Raw genomic sequence first — 22,531 nt, forward strand, 5'->3', positions numbered from 1 at the left:
AACAGTACAAAAATGTGAAATTCAGTTAAAGCCAAATTCCTTCTATTCAGTAAATGTTACTTAAGATAACCACAAGCAAGTCTCTCAAAACATTGATGCAATTTTCAAATAACAAGACTTCTGTTTCTTTTTTTTTGTTTGTTTTTCCGGAATCACATTTTATGATAAAAACATTGATATGGTCTATACTTATTTCCTCTGCTGTATTGCAAAAAAAAAAAAAAAAACATTTAGTCTCACTTCTAATAAGATATTTTGAAATGAAATGTTTAAAGGAATGAATGTTCATGAAACATGTGAGATGATATATTAATTTTTTCTTATGCATGGGGCACCTTACACCATGAATCCCAGCAACTACTAAACGCTCAGTGCAAATCGAGATGTACAGCGCATTACAGTGCTCACTTGGGACTCTGTCAACACCCATGCTCCTCACTGTCTGTTACAGCCTCTACAAAGAACACAGGAGGGTTTTCCATCTGAACCATTTTGCACTCACATGTACTGATCTGCTCCAAGTTCTCTATGTACTGTAGGATACTACGATCAATGTAAAATCAGTTTTTAGAATTTTTTCCTTCTTATTAACGCCACTTACTATAGACAGAAAGGTTATTGTCCTTGTCAGGAGAATAGTTGTTAGTTTTAAAGTAGCTGTCTTCTTGTAACACCGATTATATGCCACTTGGCATCTTTTAAACAAAATCTGTATAATTTGCATCCATGAGACTTGTAAAAGTTAAGGTCTTTTGAAGGATTTCAGAAAAAAATGTTTCCACGTTTAGATGATGACAGGTTTCTCTTCTATTTAGGAGTATTGAAATCTCATTGAAATCTAATTTTATTAAAAAATCATTTGACATTTTAGAGGCTGTTAGATCCCTTGTTACATTTCTTTTTCACGTTTTCTGCTGGAGGAGTTAAAAGATTTCACCTAAGGAGTGTAGACTCCAGCTGTTGGTGTAAGAGCTGATGGTTCACACCCATGCCTCACCCCCACCCCTCGCCCTTTCCTCCTGTGTGCCCCCACAGAGCTGTACACCAATTGGAGGTGAGAAGAAATTACCTTTTGTGAACAATTTAAAACAAAAATGATCTTGAGCTCCATGGCAAGTCTGGCTTCTCCCCATTTCTAGCTCACACACCAAAACTGACACTAACAGCGGGATATGTTTAACATTCGCCACTGTGTACAGCCCGCTGAGTGTACACTGAACAGAAGTCTTAACAGGAAAAAAAAAAGAAAAATCCACAGTGGAAGCAATTCTGCTGAATACTCTGCCTAAGGATTTTCTTCCCTCCAATCCAACAATCAGCAGTTCTTTCAGCACGCATTGCTGCTTCGCTACTGCTCGCTCATTGCCATACGCTGAACACTCGGATCACACAGCAGACACATACATTGATCAAATACGCGATGGTGTTTGGATTTGTCTGTAACTAATGGTAATCAGACATACAGATCAATAGATCTGAAACAGACTTTGATGCTCCAGACTCCTGCTTCTGAATGAAGGTCTTCATATTACCACCCACTCAACTGAAGGGCATTATTCCTGCTTGTCTGCACTGGAAATTAGAATAGGGAGGGCAAAAGCACTGGAGAGACTCAGGTCACCAACAAAGGGCCCTTGTCTTGATGAAGTCTCCGACATTTCATCAAGAGAAGAAAAAAAAAACAAGATACAAGAAAACCCTTTATGGCAGCATTTTGTTCAAAAGTCAAAGACTACCTACAGTTTTTTCTGCAAATTGTTGGGGTTGAGCACATACCCCTACATTAAAAGTAAGCACAGTTTGTTTTGGCTGGAGACAGATGGCACATTCACTGTTTGTAGTGCTAAAAGCTGTTTGGGATGAAATGCAACAAATGTTCAGAAGAAGTAAGGCTATCCAGAGGGAACTGCCACTAGTTACAAATTCCTTCAACCGTACAACAATCTGTTTTGGACAACCATCAGTTCAATATGTCTACATTATGTACACAGAAACTTGAAGACAGGATTGTGCAACCCTTTGACACACCAAAACACTCCACTCCACAAATCTCTCCACTGTAGCTGACATCTCCGATGTCTTTTGAAATTCTGGGTAAAACTACTGAAAATGTGTGTTTAAATGCAAAATTAAACTTTATTATTTTCATGTACCTTTGTGTGTTTGTGCCTTGTATGTGGGTCTAAGCAAAAAGTGTACTGGCCTGGTGGCCTTGCAGTGTTAGTGGACACACATCCAAGATGGAAATTAAATATAGTGACATACTCAGTAAATTAGAATATGTATACCCATGAGGCTGGTTATTAGTTTTTTTTTAACTGTTGTGTAATGTGTGTGAAAAATTATTATAATTTACAGGAAAAGGATCAAAAACAGATTTAAAACATTAGCCTGTTTCTATTTAATTTATTGAAGATATTTCACTTTGTGAACTGAGCTATTGCAATGAATTAACCTTTCACTGACATTTTAATTTATTAAATATTGCTGTATATGAAATAGTAAAACGTAGGCTTTGTTGTGAAGGCTGATGTAGTGCTTAGTTTCCATAACCTTGTGGAAAAAACAACACAACAAGATCTAGTATTACGCAATGTAAATAAAGAATACCTAAAACAGAATTTTCTTCCTGACTTGACGTCAAGTAAGAAAGATGGGGATCAACGGTCTGTGTTATTGTCCTGTAAATACAACCTAACTCTGTGCATGTACAGCTGTGTGAATAAGTAAATTCCCTCAGAGCTGTTCTCCAGTAGCCTCAGTCAGGTTGTAAAGAACATTAGACATGGGACAGTCAGATAAACAGGTATTTTAGTGTGATTTAAACTTGGTTTGGGGAGAGGGAAATAGAGGGATTTAACCATATCAAGCATATGACACACAGTCAACCTTCGGTTTGGAATATCTTTGGATTTTGTTTTGATTTTTACAAAATATTTGGAATATAATCTGCTCTCTGCAGACTTGGCATTACATGTGTAATATATTGCCAATGTCAGCAAAAGATATTTCTTCAGTGTATTTAACATAGAAGGGAAAGCTATTATTATTATTTAGACCAAAATATGACACCAACCCTAATTTACATGATTTGATTGTCCACATGATGGTGGGGTTTCCCCCTTTGACGGTTCTTTTTGCAACAAACTCAGGCTCTGTCTCGATTATTGCCTCACAGCTGCTGAGGCCGCACAACACAACAGAGCCCCGTCTGTTGTTCAGCAGAAAAACTCCTGTCAGGAGGGGCGACTTTATTAGACACACAAGTTCACTCACACATTCAAACACTCTCAGATATCACTATAATGTCGGCTCAGAGAAACCACAAAATTTGTGCAAGATCAAACACCGCAAGCAAGACCACTTTATATTTCAGATTTTCCAATGAAATTTAAGGAAACACTAAAAAAGATGATATTTGCAGAACTGAGTCAAAGAAAACAAACATTTTTTTTTTTTTCTGCTGCAAACTGAGCAGGACAAAATAGCTCATTATATTCTGCTTTGGAATGCTTGGGTTCTCCTTCCTCCCCCACCCCAAAACAAAAAGCTCCTTTTTTTGCATTAGCCATAGGCTGAATGCTTTCCTTTGCCACCCCTGCCCTGAGAAAACACACTCCTGTTTCTTGCTGCCTGTACACAGTTGAGCTTATTAATGCAGCTCCTTCAATCCCTGTGAGTGTGCCCACTGCCGAGGATGACGACCCAGTGCAAAGACAAAACAGTTTGCAGAACGTTAGCTGAGAAAACACAGTTAATGCAGTGGGGGAGAGGAAACTAAATCAACAACACAGTGGAGGACGTGTTCTCCCTCTCCTGATATTTTTCCCTGCAAGCGTTGCAACATAATGGGCGCTAAGAGTAGCACCTTTTCCTCTTTCCAGTGTGGGTTTAAGAAGCTCTAAACAGGTGCAGCATTGTAAAGTTCAGGCAGGGTATTTGCTCACTTATCAGGATTAATTAACACTATGAAGATTTGACAGATAATCTACCGTCTTGTGTTAGATGTCCAAGTTGATAGAGAGCTGGAAATTTGAGGGATAAATTAGCTTATCCCTGAGATGTTAGAGAAGCCCTTCAGGTGACAATTTTTAAACACCCTCAAGTGTGATTTTGCATACTGCTGTTTATTTGGTGTCTCTCATGTGAAGCTTTTTAATTATCGCTGCTTAAACTGTTGAGGTGTCTGCATATAACATCAACTTACACAAATATATAGCTTTATTTTGTAGTTTGCTGCAACAATAATCTATTTTTGTCAACTTTCTCACCTCAATGGCAAAGAATCTGCAATAGAGTACATCCTTGCATATTGCCATAAACTTAAAACTAAAAAAACTTTTCCTAATACCATAACAATTTTGAGCAAAAAAGCAGTTTCCCCCAAATCAAAGAACTAGTCGGTGTTAACCAGAAATTACTTTCTGAGAAGATTTATGCAGAATCAACATGTTTTTAAGTTTTAACTGCTTACCTAAATTCATGCCAAAGTTTCTTGGCTACATTTTTAGCAAAATATAGCTGCAAACTCTAATTTAAGTAACAAAAATCAAAAATAGAAAAAAACGTAAAGGGCCAAAAACTTTTCACAACATTGTGCACTAATTAGCAGCAACATGAATGGGTATAAAGTGAAGCTGTCTTCCACATGAGGTTGAAAGCTACATTTCCATAAAATAATGGCCAAAATATAAAATTACATGAGATTTGAGCCCTTTTATGATTACTTGTCTTTAATGACTAATCTGCAAGTATGAAAGGCATTGATAAATGGTGAGGATTTAATCAACATAGAGCCCAACAGTAGCAATCTCCTACCTTTTACAACCTTGGCACCCAATAAACTCTCATAGCATTTGACTTGTTGCTAGGGAACTATGCAGTCGTTTTTAGTCCCCAATTTTAAATATAAAATCAACAACATCACTACTCAACACATCATTTAGCTAAAAAATTTCTAAGTCTGAAAAAATGAATTAACAGATCAGAAACAATCCTGGGACATATGAAAAAAAGGGTCTGACAGGGTTTTGAACTTTTCTAATTTCCAAGAGTGACCAGCTGTACTATGTCTCCAATATTAAAGCTTGAACATGAACAGAAACGGCAACAGGAGATTATACTTTAGTTATGTAATTTATGTGTCTCTCTTCATTAATAACAAAGTAAAAGCTTTTGTACTGTAATTTAAAAATATTATGAAATTGCCTTTTCTTTTCACCAACTAAAAAGGTGGGTTGCTGTTGGGGGCAAGTGTGCCGGCAGCACTCAAACTATGTCAAATAAATTAGTTATATTTAATAATGTCTTAACTACTTTGTAATGTTAGCAAATGCAAATCGTTGCTACCATTACTTACATTTGAACTACCTATTTGTGCATCATTAAACTTCAACTGAGCTGTGATATGGCTTTAGTGATGTGGACACGACTTTTTTTTAAACATCAGCATTTCTTCTGCTTCCTGACAAGTAATCACATTTAATAAGTAATTAAATTGGTGCTTCCCACCTCACAAATGGAGTTCACTAAATGGAATTATTTGTAGGCAAGTGTCAATATATCAAATAACACATACTAATGAGTCAAGCCACCGCTTTCTTTTATCTTCTGTCTTGCTTGTACACATCTTCATCAGCTAACAGTCTTCTTAAATGGAGGATGAACATGCTAGACTGAGGCTCCCTGGGAGAGAGCCAAGGCTGTCTTACTAGGCTGTTAATGCCTCAACATAATCGTACAAGGAGGCTAACACAGAGCTCATCAGCAAACACAAGACTATGACTGTGTGCACAGCAGTACACAGTTTCCCACTTTGAATGCACACATGATCATTTTCCTGCTTTATAATTCTCTTATTATTATACTAACAGCCCCAGTCTGCTGCACTAATTGGGCAACTTATGCATTCTCTTTAACAATGTCCATTTTGCTTTTTTTTTATACCCTTTGTTAGTACATTATTATGGACCTCACACTGAGGAATTCAGTTTTGTTGTGGAGACAACAAAAGCACAAATTAGATCTGTTATCCTTCTATTAGTACCCAACAGATCCATGTTTATTTAAACTCAGTTGGATGATGTGAAATATTTACTATAATGGTGCAGCTTTTCTTTTGTGCTCTATTAAACTGTGACTAAACAAAAAAAAATTGTATTAAAAAGAAAATCGTTTTTATAAGACTGTACAAAAAGTTTTTTTCTGTCCTTTGTACTTAAAGGTGATTATTAAATTGACCATTTTTATTTATTTATTTATTGCTCTGAGGAAAGCTTTTGTGTGTCTGATGCAACATAGCTGCATAAAAGATAAAACCTAATGTTCAATTTTGCCAAAATAATGAAAATGTTACCATGGCATTTAAAGACCTTAATCTACTGTTAAGATACATTTTACTGTAAGTCATTAGGGCCTGTGTTCAATAACTTAAGTAATGTGGTAATTTCTTTGGGGAAAACCTAAAAAGCAATTATTGCATTCATTCTGAAGGGGAAACACTTTGTTTAAATATATTGTTTAAACAACAGGTACAGTTAAATTTTCTCTCCTTGTGAAGTAGTTGCTCTGATATTATAATTGTTAACCATAATAAAATGTTTAAAATAAACAGCAACACCCATGTTTTGTCCTTGAGCATTAAAGTCTATATGAAATAAAAATAAAGACAAAACAATCACCTGGACCTAAAGTGTGGTTCAAACTTATGAGCAATTCCACATTTAAACTGCAAAATCTCTTTAAAAAAAGAACATGTATAAGAAACGAATATGATGTAATATTTTGTGTAAAATGTGTCAAAAATAGGCTTCACATTCAAATACACATCAAGAGATCAGGGATGAAAGGTGAGCCTAAATATTTTTGCAATGGCATTGTGTCTTCCTGTGCCACTGGAAACATAAGACAGAAAAACAATGATGTGTCGGCAACAAAACTTTAATTAAGATCCTAACATAAGTCAGCTACACAAATAACTTAATAGAAATATGCTGCTAAATGTTAGATTGTATACTTTCTGTTGTGTTTTCTTATATCTCACATTCTAGCAGCAGTATAGTTTCTCCATTTTATGAATTGTTGCACAACGCTTTTGTAATTATTTTTCTCATTTGTATTTTTAAACCTTTAGTCCCCCATTGTCTCTCTACACCATTAAACATATGTGAGAAAGCCTCAGACAGATTGAAGCATGTTGAGAGCAACAATATAGTGTCCTTTTCTCTTTTAATCTTATGTTTCCCTTTATAAACTGGGGAGAAAGACACATGCTGTGTTTATGTATCCTTGTGGAAACAAGGTTAAAGGTAGGATTTACAGGCACAGATAATGTGTGCGGGGTTAGAGTTTCAAGGCCAGACCATGGGTAGGTAGAGGCCAGCAGGTCAAAGGGAAATAAACAGAACCAGACCCAACACATTATAGTAGAAGGTTTTGAAAGCAAGCACAATCTGAATGACAATGGCATCCTTAGAAATTATTATCCCTTAGATCTCCTATCTGGCTGTCTTCTCAGAGTTGGCACATGAATGCCACAGTCAATGACAAGCAACAATGTCATGACATTGTGTTTTTTTGTCACCGTGTTAAATGATGTTTCACATTTAAATTAGAAGTTCTGGATTAAAAGTTCCCCTCTGTTTCATCCGGTGAGCTCTGCCCTCTCTTGTCTGTTTATGAAGATAAAGTTCACCCTGACCTTTCAGCTTGTATTCATCCTCTTGATGTTTGTGTCAATGTGCACATCCAATTGCTGGGCACAGACAGTTTAGTTACCTCTCTGAATGTATATGGCTATTTGCATGCCTCTGCACCACAGTTGTAACAGTTGTGTTTAGGGAAATACCCAATCTTTTGTTGCTTACACATAGTTTACTATTTTTTGCATTTATTAAAAGTGCAAAAATGACCTGATTTCTGAATAAAATGAGCTGTAATGAGTGAAGACAAAATAAATTGAATGTTCTTCACCTCACAATCCCTATACAGTAGCATAAAAAGATTAGTAGCTGCTTGGACAATCTAGTTATCTATTGATATATATGTTAAATTGTGACATGTCTTACAAAGTCCTGAATGGTGTTTCAAATTTCCAACCAAAGCAGCTGATCTAATCCTAGGATTGAATTAGTGCCAAGATGATTTCAACGACGAGGGCCGGACTGAAGGAAGGAAAGAAAAAAAAAAACGGTCCTGACGGGGAAACACACAAAGCCTTGAGCTTTAATTTTTGATAAGCCCCTAACACTTCAATCTGCTATCTTAAAACAAGTGACATTGTAATCCTGTGGGACAAAGACTAAATCTCTTCCCCTCTCTTTTAGGCATGATGAGAAAGGATAAAAAGAAGGCTATTCAGAAAAGAAACTTAATTGAATTCCATGCTGGCTTGCTCCAAAGTGGACCCAGACTAAACCTCTACAATACTTCTAAGAGATTCAGTCGTCATGCTATAAAGTCTTGGAAAGCACACATATAGTGCCAACAACAGTCTCTGGTTGCAATCTCCATGGTTTTATTTTTTAGACTGTTTAAAATATGCAGCGTGTGATCACTCACATCATCAATACATGACCTAAGTAAGGCCCTCTCCCTTGGCTTCCTCTCTAAAGCTAAACAGAAGGACTTTGATAGTAGCAGGGTTACCAATAAAGTTTAGTGTTCTCAATGCTAAGAGCAGGGTAACCAAATACCCCAATACTGTGAATCACTTTGCGGACAAGAAGCTTGTATATAGAACTAATTAAGCAAAGCTGTTATATATTAAAATAGCTGAGGCACTTTTTAAGAGGCAGCAATAACGAAAACAGAACCACAGAAAATACTTCACAGAGATCAGCTCTGACTCTCTTATCTACTTGCCTTGATGCTTCATCACAACTGTGGATAACTGGAGGAGTTGGTTTAGGAAGAAAGCACACATTCTGGTTTGAATAACTTATTGGTTAAACAATGTTGCACAAGGTGAAACTTGGGTGGTATGTTCCCAGTAGAGTCAAGGGAGGCTGGTGGATAGTCAAGCAGATGGCTGGCGCACGGGATTCTTTTATTTAATTGTAAATGTGTCTGCGTGTGTGTGGGCGGGGGTGTGTGCGTGTGTGTTTGTGTTTTAATCCTGTAAGATCCGAGGCAGGGGAAAAGCTGGATAACTGGGCTCTGCAAGAAAGGTCTTTGCTTGTATCTCTGTTCAAGTGTTTGAAATGGATATTCAGAAGAGCATTCCCATACACTCTCAAATCTCCAAGCCCTTTTAAAAATTATTCATCAAGTGGAATTTTCAGGTGCCATTTCTCTGTAACTTTGTGATAAAATCAAGAGGCTGTAAAAGTGAGTTTTTTTTAAAGTGGTGCCCTTATGCTCAATGATTACAAGCAAAGTGTCCTCAAAGAAATGAGTAGGTCTAGCCCTTCACTGGTCGATACGACACTTAATTTAAGAGTCACTCCCCCACACACACGCAAACACACAAACCCCTTAGTGTTATGCTCTTCACTAGTTTTCAGTGGAAATTAGTACTGAAACATCTTCCCAAAAGATTGTCAACTATTAAAGTAAAAGGTTGAGGCTACTGGAATCTCAAGACTTTAATAGTACAATGCATCTCTCAAAAGAGGCACTTTACTGTCCAGACTACTTTTGCAGCAGTATGATGCTTCTAAAAAGAATCTGTTGAGCAAAATACATCTTCAAAAAAATCCTTCAAAAAAAAAAGATCCTTTAAAAATCTTGAATAGACATGTTGACGTTGCTGCTTCATGAACAATTTGCTTCCAAGCTATGTTTAACGAATAGGCCAGAATAGGGGGAGTTAACTTTTAAAAGAACAAGCATGGGAGGCGGTGAATGGAGAAGGATGTGCCTGACACCAAACACACCCAGCAGGATAACATTAGCTTCACAAAGGTAGCCAAGTTCATAGCCTTGACCAGTGCGAGTGACCAACCACAGATTATCCTGTGCAGTTTGAACAGATCAAGCTACGGGCTGACTGGGTGGTCTTCCACTGCAACTCCGTTAGAGTGCATACAAACAAACATGAGTAGTCCTGTGGTATCAGAAAGAAAGAGCATGAAATATACATAATCAGCTTGTATATTTAAAATGTGTGCATCAACTTATGTAAACCATGAGGAAATATACATATCTTAAAGACAATGTAAGCTTCTACAGTCCATGTGCTGTGTGAAAGCATGTATCATAGCCCTTCTGGGGTTGACTAATTTCAGAGGCATTTACCAGCCTCTTTCATGTCCTCCACCTCTAGGCTCTCTTCTATCAGCAGAACTCATTAGCCGTTGTTACTTTCCCCCCTCTTTTTTGTTCATTACGATGTGTTAATTATTCACCTCCATATTTTAAAAACCCTCCTGATTACCAACAGGCAATTAACATTTGATGAGAATGATGACTGTTAGTGTGACACAAATACTAAAGATAAAGGGGTAAGAAATACAAAAATAAAAAAGGCATATAAGGTACCTTTAATATCTGATTTTACTCATGTGTGTGTGTGCTCGTGTGCGTGTGTGTGTGTGTGTGTGTGTGTGTGTGTGTGTGTGTGTGTGTGTGTGTGTGTGTGTGTGTGTGTGTGTGTGTGTGTGTGTGTGTGCTGCTAAATCCGAGTCACTGTAGCAACATTGGTGGGTTAATTGCTTCGAAGAGGCAGAAATGTTGGAGTAATCTGAAAGTAGGAGGTGTAAGCTGCTGCGTGTTAGAGGGCCGACAGAAATGCATGCACTGACCTGGATCTGCTGCTGAAGGAGGTTGATTTTGTGCTGCTGTTGCAGAAGCTGCTGTTGTTGTCGTGCAATCTGGTTGAAAACAGAAGCAACGGAGAAAATTAAATAATCCCTTAAACTGAGATAAATGAGAAGAGGAACTTATCACTGAGTACTTGTGTATTCCTCTTGATAACATTATGTGGTCAAACGTAATTCAGGCCAGTTTCTGTACAGTAAATTAAAATTCCTTGCAAAAGTATTCATACCCCTTGGACTTTATCATGTTTTGTCACATTTCAACTGCAAACTTTCTCTATTGAAACTTGGAAGAGGAAAATTCATTGTTTTCATTAATTTTGCAATAATTGAAAATCAATAATTTTTTCAATTACATTTGTAATATATCATTGGAAAGATTTTTGTTTGTATCATGAAAAATGTTTGAAAACCTTCCACTTCAACAATATTGTATAACTTTATGTTGGTTTCTCTCTCAAATAAGAATGACAAAATACATAGAAATTTGAGGTTGTGACATTGCAAAAGATTTTTTTTTAAATCTCAGGGAGTGTAAATATTTGCAAGACACTGTCTGAGATACCGGAAGCATGATGAGCAGTAAAACAAGCATACTTTTCTGTAACTCTTGTTTGAACGTAACAAACCATTTGGTTTGCTTCTGAATAAATGTAAAATGGCCTGTGCAGGAAAGCAGAGTGTGCATTTGTCTATGAGTGATATGAATGATTTACAAGACAGACAACCATGGTTATGATGGAGATCCCCAGTGCAGGTGGAGTGTGACTGACAGAGGTCCCTGCTGCCCCTCTGCGAAGCGAGGCTTCACCGCAATCTTTCTCATCTGAGCGCCCACCTCCATCTACACGCTCACTTCATTGAGCATGACAACTGGGTTTTAAGTGTCATTTAATTTTCAATTTTATATATAATTACAAAGTGTTCTCTGTAAGATATCTGCCGTCTGCAAATGTGTCAAGATTAATTTGTGCTGGCTTCCTCACAAGTGTCAACAGTTAATTACTGCGTTGTATCTTGATGGCTTGATGACATTTTAGCTCTCAGTGGGCTCTCCCAGTCTACCGCGGCACATCCCAAATTTATTAATATTGCTCCATTTTAAAATAAAATTAAATGTCTTATATTGTGGCTCTGTTGAGCTGCTGTGTCCCACAAAGCTTTGGTACTTGTGGAGTTTGCAGATGAACATCATTGATTAAAAAAGAAAATCAATACTGTTAATGTATTATTAGTGTACTATGACCAAATGTATCATTTCAAGGTGTATGGTAAATCTCTTCATTTACCACAGGACAGTTTGAGAGTGTGCTGAGGAAACTCTGAGTGAACTCCTTGCTGATAATTGACTCATAGCCATTAGACTGGCTGGTGATAATAAAAGTGTCGCCCGTGTGGATAGTTAGTGTCCTTATTTCTTCCCAGACATTAACACACTTCATGGCCTGTGCTAATTTGCTGATTTGTACAATATGGCTCATTGGCCAGATTTGTGCTGCAAATCTAATGCCCGGCTTGTTATAATAGGAGGACAATTTATAAGATATGGAGGACTTCCATGTTTAATATAATGTTTAATTCACACATTGCCACGCATTTGTTAGCACAAGTCATAATAAGGTTTTTTTTTCCTGCCACAGCACAAACGTGGGTGAGCGAGCATGACTGAAATATCTGAGGAAATATTGAGTGTAGCATCTCTTAAACGACTTATCATTCGGCATCCCAAGATTTTATTGGCACACCTCAGGCATGAAAAAAAAGATCTAAGTGACAATTTGTTACAAATGGATTTAATGAGGTTTATTACAGAGGCACGGAGGGTAATAGAATAAACAATATTGGAGGAGGAATGACAGTGTGTGTTGTAAATAACAAGGATAAAATGTTGACAGTAAACAGGTTGTTAACTGAGATGCAGACGAGAGGAGAGAGTGATTACATCCCTGAACGTGCTAAAAAGGAAGACAGGACGCAGTTACCTGCTCCTGCTGCTGTCGAGCCAACTCCATTTGCTGCCTCTGTTTCTCCATCTGTGAAGCAGCAAGCTTCTTCTGCTCATCGTGGGCAGCCAGGAGCTGCTCTCGCAGACTTATCAACTGGGTTATCATTGTGGAGAGCTGGTGCTCCTTTTCTGCCAGACCCTCTGGGGTACCTGTGAAAAGCAGGAGAGGGCAGGTTTTAGAGGGTCAATGGTTAAAAGCGAGATACTTGTGATTCATCCCTGGAAATGAATTAAGAACCTCAAAGGGGGAGGCTTAAACCAGAGTCGACCAAAAGCATAAACAAACTAAGCAGCTGCTTAAGGCCTTCGCACCAGTAGGAGGCCCCCAGCAGCACCAACATTATCACAGAAGTCAGGCTAACAAACGTGAAAAACTAATTTCAATGTCAGTTGCACAAATTGAGAATTGTGTAGGTGACAAGCATGTTATTCCAAATGTTACTAACATATACAAAGAAATAATTACCAATTCACAGACAATCAAACGTGTTACTCAAATGCATGAGTAGAACAGCTGAGATGAGATGCATCCATTTATAAATCTATGTATCAAGAAAATCCAAGTTGCTCTGATTAAATTGGAGATTTATGTTGTGAATAAACTCCTGTAAGGCTCTTCTTCTGCTGACATTTCTGAGGTGCTACAGTATCAATTTAGCAGCAGAGACGCCTACTGTTTGGGAAGAGAACTGCAATGGGCGAACGAAAAATAAAGACTGTAACGGATTTTAGAACTTAATCAATCTGGCACCCTAATCTAGAAGTAACGTTTTGAAAGGAAAAAGAATGTAGAACTGCATAAAGTAACTATACCAATATATTTGGAATGTTTTCTTCTCTTTTAAATTAAGTTCTCATCATAGCTATTATATATAATAGGTATTATTTTAGCTATGACACTAGCTTTAGCATTCTTCTGACTGCTTCTTTGTTTACTTTTTTGTTTATGAGCAGCTACAAGAATCCATCTGTGCAAATGTTTTTCTATGCATAATCAATAGAGTTTTCTGCATAATACTGAGTTACTCAAAGGCTTGTTTGTTGCATGGCAGATATTTCCTAATCTACTATCCTGATTACACTGGAATTAAAATATAAATTTTTCATGTTCATGCCGATGGTATTGGCTCAAAGGGCGAGATACCCAGTCCTCTAATATAAATAATCTGAAGTGACTTACATAATGCACAACAGTGTTAACATGAATAATTTGATGGAGATATTCATTGTGCTGTGGTAAGCAATAGTGTTTGTCTAGGCCATCAAGTCAATCTCTATTGTGGGTTACAATAAATCTTGAGCTGGCTGTGGCCATGTAGACTTTTGGACGAAAGGCTGTGGAGAAGTCCTAAGTTGTTTACTGTTAAATTTAGAAAAGTAGCCATGCTGTACAAGCCAATCATCACATTGTGTCATTGTAGTGTACACAATATTTAATACAAAGAAATCCACACAGGAAGGAACCAACTGCAGCGAATTCACTAGAAACTGTTAAGGTCACACACAGCCTGGACTTGACGAGTTTGCTGTGGCTTGTTTTCACAGCTTTCAGAAGAAAAAGAGAAGGAATTGTTACCGGCACATGGACAAAGAGCTGCAGGGAGCTGACAAAACGGGGGTGGCACTTGTGTCAGACTTCCAGGGGTTATTACAGAGAAGGTGTTAAGAGTCACTGTTTGCACCAGCCTATAAACCACACAGGTATTAGAGGTGGCGGCAGAGGCTGGATAGCACAAACTTGTCAAAACAAGAAGACTGGATCCTGCATCTGATGAACCAAGCAGAATCTAACAATCATTCGAGAAACATTTTGATCAAGTCACCAACTTTTGTGCGGAGGTTTTAAAGAAATGTAAATGAAAGATCATTCATCTTCAAATCTCTCTACAGTCTTCATAACAACTGTGTGAGAAACCGAGAAAGTAACTGTGCAGCAGCTCTCTCGTTCTCTCTCTCCCTCTCTCTATCTCTCGCTCTCTTTCTCATCGGCTAATCAATGCTAAGTAATCCTACCATTGACTAACACAGTCAACATAATTGCCAGTGAGGGGATAGACAGTAACTCATTCTCTTCCTGCTGCACTTCTATGTGACAAGCTGATCTTGGGAAACAAGCAATACCAAAAGGAAATCTGACAGCGACAAAGAGAGATGGAGACGATCATAGAGCAGCAAGGATGCGCAGCACCGAAATCCGGATAACAGTCCAACAAGGCCTGGCCTGGGGCCAGCAAGGAGCTGAATTCTTTCTTGGGTGTCTTCCTCTCGTGTCTGACCACATCTGTCTTGAGTTTCTCCGAGAGCTCCCGGGGGCCCTCTCCACTGGAACTATTTTAATTTGACTAAACACCTGATTTATTTTATCTCTCCGATGAGGAAAGCCGTTTGTCTTAATAGGGCCTGTCAACCTCCAGAACCCATTCAGAGCAATTTACTGGCAGGCTTGTCTGAAACCCAGTTTGCCCCACTCTGCCTCCGCTGCCTGCTGCAACAGAAGAGAGCTGCAATTCTCCATTTATAACGAAAAAAAGGGACCTAAAAGCAGCCATTCATAGGGCTTGTATGCTGTTTCCAAAGCCTGAATTGACTTCTTATTCACCGTACTACACTTGTTGTGAATGGCTTATCTGTAAAAGTGATACAATCAGCGCCAATTTTATTAACCTTTGGCTGTGTCCACAATGGAGCCGCCTTTTACAGGTAGCCAACACGACACATTAGGTGATGTCGCAAATAACTTGCGTTGATATTACAGATACAAGGAGTTAGAGGCACATATGTGAGAAAATAAAGAAAAACATCACACAGATAAAGCAGTTTGAGGGTTATCACGTCAGAGATGACTGAGCTTTCAGCACATTGTTTGGACTTTGAAGTGTCCTCTCGCGCTGCTTAATTACACATTTCTGATGATTGTAAATTGATTGGAAACAATTTAACCATTGAATAACATATAAGTAAAAGCTATTTTGTCTCATTGTTTGGAGGGGTGTTGTGCTAAAGATTGGAGGGGCTACCCTGAGAGTGGGGTGCCTCTTCTTGCCCAGACACCACAAGAATGTTAACAGAAGGTCTATTGTTTTGTTCTTCAGCTGAGCTGTGGGAAGCCTGAAGCATCCTCTCCACTTTATGCTGTTTCCATGTTAACCCCAAAAGTATTCTGTTATTTTTTCTGATGCTGCCTTTAGCAATTTTGAAACATTTACAAGATTTCAAAATTACTTGAAATTCATTGCAAATTCTGATGATATTGAATAAGCCTGACAAGCCTTGGAGAATTTTTACACAGCTGGACATAAAATCAAATGCATATGTTTTCTTTTTTTCGTTGTTGACTGGTTTGTGTTAAAATCTCTTTCTTCCCGCTTTAAATTATGGATTAGCTTTAAAATGCAGATAAAACTTTTATTGGGTGGTACAGAAGAGGAGAGCCGTGGTCTGTGTCTGACCAGGCCGCTGACAAAAGAGGCAGTTTTCCTACATATTGCATGGCTTTTAACAGCAGTGGGGATGGGGTCTGCCTGTTAACATGTCTCCTCACATTGCGCTTCCGATGGCAGACAGACAGCTTAGAGATACTTTGGCGCTACATAAACCCCAGCAGCCAGGCCAGACCTAACGTGTTTTGACATCCGCCTGGTAGAAGGACTGAGGCCTTGTAGAATAATCCTACCCTGAAACAGAACCCAGGAGTGAGTGGCCAAACGGCACAAGGACTTTTCCCTGTGTTTTATTGGGTCTACTTTAAAAAATCCAGACTGATTCACAGAAGGCAGGAAGTGGTCATGCTGCCCGGTTCACCTTTTGAGATTCCTGCCTTCTCCCGATGTCAGAAATGGGGGACAGAAAACATCAACGAGGGACTAAATAAATGATAAGAGAAAAACAAGCAGAGCCACGGTTGCTCTGGTAGGGATGGGGGTATTTGAGCCTTGGGGTCTTTGGATAAAAGGCACTTTGTAGGGGTGCGATTTGTTTTGTCCAATACCCACATCTTCCTCTCTCTTGGCTCCCTCCTCTCCGCTCTAATCAAGCAGTCTCTAATTTGGGTTCCAAATCCAGTACCGGGAAAAAGAAGGAGGCTTGTTACTTTGAAGAGTCTTGAATGAATAACACAGATAAAAGATTCAGGCACAAAAAAAGAAGAAGAAAAGTGAGGGAGGGTGAGGGCGAAAAGGGGGAAAATCACAAGGCACCCTATTCTCTCCCCTTCCTTTGGTCAAGACAGCTGAGCTATTATGACCTGATCTGAATTGAGTTTTTTTAGCAGCAGAAGACTGGAATTTACTTGTCTTCCTATCAGTTAGCTGTTGTGCATGCTTCCATATGCTGCGAACCCATCCTAAATAAATTAGAACTTTTCCAAATGCAAAAATTGCACAAAGCTGTGTCCTCACTGCACATAGCTTGAATGCCATGCGTGCTGAGGCTCCCTGTTTTCACTGTCTGCTAAAATGTGTGTGAACGCACACAGCTCTGCAATAAAAAGTGCAGGTCTCTGAATTAGATGCATGTGTGTGAATGTTGCAGTCACCTGACCCTTTGTTCGTGCTTTTTGCGGCAAACACAAGGAGGTCAGTTGAGTCAATGCAAGTTGCTTCCGTTGGCACCTTCTATAGCTTTCAAAGAAAATTGTTTCCTTTTTTTTCTACCCTTACACCTCCATCAATGAATACAACTTCAATAAAAGTAGATGACATCAAAGATAATACCAAAATGTCTCTCTATTTTCCTACAAAAAAAGTACATTGAAACTCTAACTACATGTTTTAACAACCCTTTTAACCTGTGTGGCATTGCTGCGAGGCCATATGTGTTTCCAGTAACATGATGTTAACATGTTTCTGTGTGCTACAACTGAGACAATATGAGCAACAGCTGTTTCACCTGGCTTGCTGCCTTTGTTATGACACAAAGGCTGTTAATCTTGCCAATAAAATCTCATTAACAAGCAGACGCAGTTATTCTCAGGCACGTCAGCACTTCCTCTCTGTGCTTGCCTACTGTACTCTCACACTACACTCACATGTCACTATATCAGGCACACCTGTTCAGTTTCTTGTTAACATAGCAGCAATTCAATGCATTTAAGCCTCTAGATGCAGTAAAGGAGGCCAGTTGAGGTTTAAATTGAGTATCATAATGAAAAATAAAGGGGATTTAGATTATCTAGGTGGTCTGAGTATTTCAGAAACTATTGATCCATTGGTATTTTCATGCACAAATATCTATGGGTTTCCAGAAAATGATACAATAAGAGAGAAAACATCCAGCTAATTGCAGTTGTGTCAAAGAAAATCACTCTGTAATATCAGAAGGGAATGGGCAGAATAAGCTGATTGAAAGGCAACACCAGCTTAAATTTCCACTCTTTACGAGCATGATATGTAAAATATCATCTCTGATTAAACAACATGTTGAACATTAAGGCAGTATTCCTCAGCAACAGAAGACCATGCTGGGAACCACGCCTGTTACTTAAAATCAGGAAACTAACGGAACAATTTTCACAGGTTCTCTGATGTTAGGCAGTTTGGAAAACATCTGTCAATCTGACACTGCATAGATGTCACTCTGAGAATTGTTGCTGACTATTTCTATCAATTTATGGCTGCAGTGCACCCAATGTTCTCATAGCTACTTCCAGCAGGATTATGCAGAAAAATCAACTTATCCTGAACATGGTGGGCTCTGTTGGCCTCCTCAGTCACTAGGTCACAGCTCAATAGATCACCTTTGAGAAGCTTGGAGATTGACATCATGAATTTGCAGTTAAAAAGATCTGTTGCAACTGTGGGTTGCTCATAGTTAGTATGAACTGGAAGATTTGTCCAACACATTGTTGAATTCATGCCATGATGAATTACAGAAGAAATCCTCAAATGGTCAGTGAGTGTATGTTACAGGCATGTGATTATCAGCAGTCTCTCACTGATCTTATCATAAATATTGTTGAAACTACTTAAACTGACATGAATCTGAATATTTACAGGCCCCTTGCTGCTTCACCATACTACCTGTTCATCTCTAGTTTTGAAATAAATTTTCCAATTAGTACTTGGAGTAGTTATTAATAAGCATGCACTTCTGCTGGTCGTGCTGAATGCTGATGGAGACTAATATTTTGATGATAGAGGAAGCTTTGCTCTACAGTATAATTATGCTAATGTAATAGCTCCAGCACTTAACTGTCTATCCGTGACACTGGACCAGGTACTTCATCAAAGACAAGATACAGGCTTGACCTAAGCACATTACACCACGAGGGAATGCAATGACCCTCATGTTCATATTCAGAAAAAGAAGAAGAAAGAAATAAAGAAAAACCCGACACAAAAACTTTTTATTTGCTTTTTCACTAGTTAAAGTAAATCCATATGTAGCTCTTTAAAACACAAAGAAAAATTAGTCAATCTAGCACGGCTGAAGATCATGTACGTACACAAGGCAGCGCAAACACTGATGACAGTCAAAGATATGTAAAACAACGGTTTTCTCTATCCAAGTCTTTCTATTTATTGCTCACAGCCTTTATTTATAGATTATAATGAGAAATCTGACCTATGCACCCTGAAAATACAGAGAATGCAGAGTTTTCAAGGTTCTGCTCGCATAAAAGCCTGCCAAACAGTGATCAAGGCAAAGGCTTACTATCTGCAAATCCTTGCAAGTAAATTAGGAACTAGATGTTATCTTGTTCTTTTCAAAGAGTATTTATTCACAGGACCAACACAACTGATAAATTCATCAGAATGGGCTTGTTTTCCTGGTTTGTGCAGAGGAGATTTAGCCGCAGTCTTTCAGGCAGTTGTCTTTGTTGAATAAGTGTATCAACAATGTCTGTAGTTTGAATCTAATCCTGATCAGTCGATCGAAGGAGGAAAAATAGCAGAAATCTCAAGCAACTGTGACCAGAATATCTATTAACTGTGGTCAGGTGGAATCTACATTATCACCTGCATAGTTGTTCAAGCACCTAAAGAGACATTACTATACTTATCCATAGATCTTTGTTTTCTTTACTATGCAGAAACCCTCTGACCTTGTGAGGTGAATGGTTTTCCTTAGAAAAGTAAACTGAAAGTGCCAGGACAGCATCTTGAATATTATAGAGATGTGTTAATCAGATGTCAAAGAAGTAACAAACTGTTAACCTATAGGCTGGTGAAACAAGCACAAGGAAAAATATTCTTGCACAAACAATTTAGCAAGAATTATGAACTATGACAGAAAAAGCAAAAATGTTTCCTTTTTACAAACAATAAAATATCATTTGAAACCCCAACCTTTTACCACTACAAATAGAGAGATTAAAAGTTTTTTTTTTAAAAAGATATAAAAGGATTTTCATTTGCAATGGAATGTATGAAAATGAATAGCACAAGTGAACTGAATAAATATCTTTAAGTAAATGGAGGCCAAAATTTATTATTTTTTCCCTGCAAGAAGACGACCTTTCTATAAGAACTGAAGGTTATGTGCAATGAAGAGGCCTGAGTATGTTCTTTACACCCGTCTGAAGTGCTGGGAAAATGTGCCATATTACACCATGGATACAAAAGGAAAGAGTATTTTTCCATTTTCCAGCAAAGAAAATATATAATTACATAAATATATAACATTATTTATTCATCCATCCTTCCATCCATCCATTCATCCATGCATAAATTGCTGGTAAAATCCTCTGGTACGTTAGGATCCAAAGGGCTCTGAAAGTGAACAAACTGCCTCAAACTACTGAATTCTGTCCCTGTTACACATGTATACAAACATACAGGGGCATGGTACTACGATTTTTTTTTTTACCTCCATTGCCACAAGCTAAATTCCTCAATTCATTAGAGGAGAAAAACACACAGTCTAACACTCCCATGCATTCATCTGGCAAATGTGGCCTGAGGAATAATGATTTACTGTGGCTCATATTTCACCTGAGTGCACAGGCCAAACAGTTGACTGAAGTGTTGTGGAAAAAATGCCAACTGAGGCATTTTTTTTTTTTGACCAGAGCAACCAGACAGATACAGTTTTGTGCTATTTTTGTGAATGATTTTTTTTTCATATATTTGAGTAGATATTAATGAAATAGAGTACGTAGATAAAATGCACACACCATTTGGAATCTATAATTCTTTATTAAAAATGTTTCTAAGGTGTACATGAGTTAACATTTGCGGTACATCTGCATCCATGAAGAATTAAAGCGTATATATACATTTTTTGAGGTGAGACTTCTCAACAATGCAGGCTCTGTGTTCACACAGTGGGCTCCTTTCTGGCTGAGCAGCAGTGTGGCCAGCGCAGGTAGGGCCAGCATCAAATCCGTCTCGGCAGCCACCCTGCCCTGCCCTCTGTTCTCCTCCTAAAGAGCTTCTACTTATCTGCCCACCGCAGGGCTGTCTGCGCGCACCCGACCACTGTCATGTAGAAACCATCCACAAATTGATTGTGACAGCGCAGTAGCCTTGATTTTTCTGCTTCAGAATTCAAGCTGCCATTGCAACGCTAAGGCGTACTGTATTGAGCTTTTTTATTTTCCCTTCCATTCTTTTTTCTCTTTCTCCCTTTCTTGTTTCTTTTTTTTTTTTTTTTTTACAAATTCCAAGGAACTTATTACAGTTTCACACTGTAAAACAGTTGCAGCTACTAATTTCCCCTTAGTTTGTCTAAATGCTTGAGCAGAATGTGTTTACGTTTTTTTTTTTGTTTTTTTTTTTTTTAAAGTGAGGGCAGTAAGTTGGCACTCAGCAGGGAAACTTAAACAGCTTCCTTGAGTATGAATCTTAAGCCTGGAACAGACGGGGACTTATCTACTACTGAACACTAGATTTGTATACATTTAACACAGCATGTGCCTTATTTATTATAAATGTCCTACTGTGCTCCATGTAATGGGGGGTAATGTATTTCTATAAATATAAATGTTGCGTCTAAGTATCCACATCTGAACTGTTTTTCGTGGCCTACTTCTTTTCAAGCGCTCGATCCACCTTGCCATCTATTATCACTTTGTGTGGTTTGGAGCCCTTCCAGCCAGCCTCCCTTTTCTTCCTCTGTGGTTTTGTTCAGAAGATTTCATCGTTCCTGCAGATTGACAGCTAAGCTCAGGTATGAAAACAAACAGTTGAAAAGAAATCCGCTACTAATGCTCCCTCACAAACGTTCCTTTGCACGGCCGTACTGATACCAAGCTTCAGAAGCTTGCAAGACAAGGCAGATGGAGATTTGAAATCATTAACCCTCAGTAGCACAATCCTACATATCTGCCTTAAGCATGGGATCATGTTGCTTGTTTTGTACGGACTCTAAATACCATAAAAAACAGCAGTTTATGCAGCGATACATCCACACAACAACGTACTTCTGTCATCTCTAACAGGTAAATAGTTAGGTTAGCAGAGCTCAAAAAGCAATCTCTGATGCTGCTGATACAATTGTTCTGCATTGTTTGTTTACTGTACGTGCGTGTTCACTTCAGCAGAATAAAGCATTTAGGGCAAGTTGGAACAAAGCTGTGCTGAAAGAATCTCTCTTTTCTTGAGAAAAGCCTGGGGTCAAATTCTATCTCACTAATTGATTTTCTTTTTTGCTTTGTCTTCTAGGAACTGGACCAAAACAGCTGTTCCCACACCAGCGACATTCCATCGCATGCTTTTGCAAGAACACATTTATGTGGCTTTCAAGGTTTTGATAGAACATTGTCAGGAGGAAGCTTAAAATTTGCCCTGAATAATAGGCTGAGGAATCACAGAGCAATCTGCATGAAAGA

At 38.3% G+C, this 22,531-nt stretch overlaps 1 protein-coding gene across 4 annotated transcripts in view; it reads right to left on the reverse strand.

Annotated features, from left to right (window-relative positions):
• The window catches only part of sox6 (SRY-box 6), a 138,854-nt gene that overhangs the window by 43,612 nt on the left and 72,711 nt on the right, over window positions 1-22,531 (reverse strand). For all 4 annotated transcript variants that reach the window (XM_023332188.1, XM_023332190.1, XM_023332189.1 and 1 more), the window contains 2 exons: window positions 12,740-12,912; window positions 10,743-10,811 (listed from right to left, as the gene is read on the reverse strand). In XM_023332188.1, the coding sequence (XP_023187956.1) occupies window positions 10,743-10,811; window positions 12,740-12,912 (242 nt within the window). The remainder of the gene's footprint in view (window positions 1-10,742; window positions 10,812-12,739; window positions 12,913-22,531) is intronic.

This window comes from Xiphophorus maculatus, chromosome 4, assembly GCF_002775205.1.
Source record: "Xiphophorus maculatus strain JP 163 A chromosome 4, X_maculatus-5.0-male, whole genome shotgun sequence".
Lineage (NCBI taxonomy): Eukaryota > Metazoa > Chordata > Actinopteri > Cyprinodontiformes > Poeciliidae > Xiphophorus > Xiphophorus maculatus.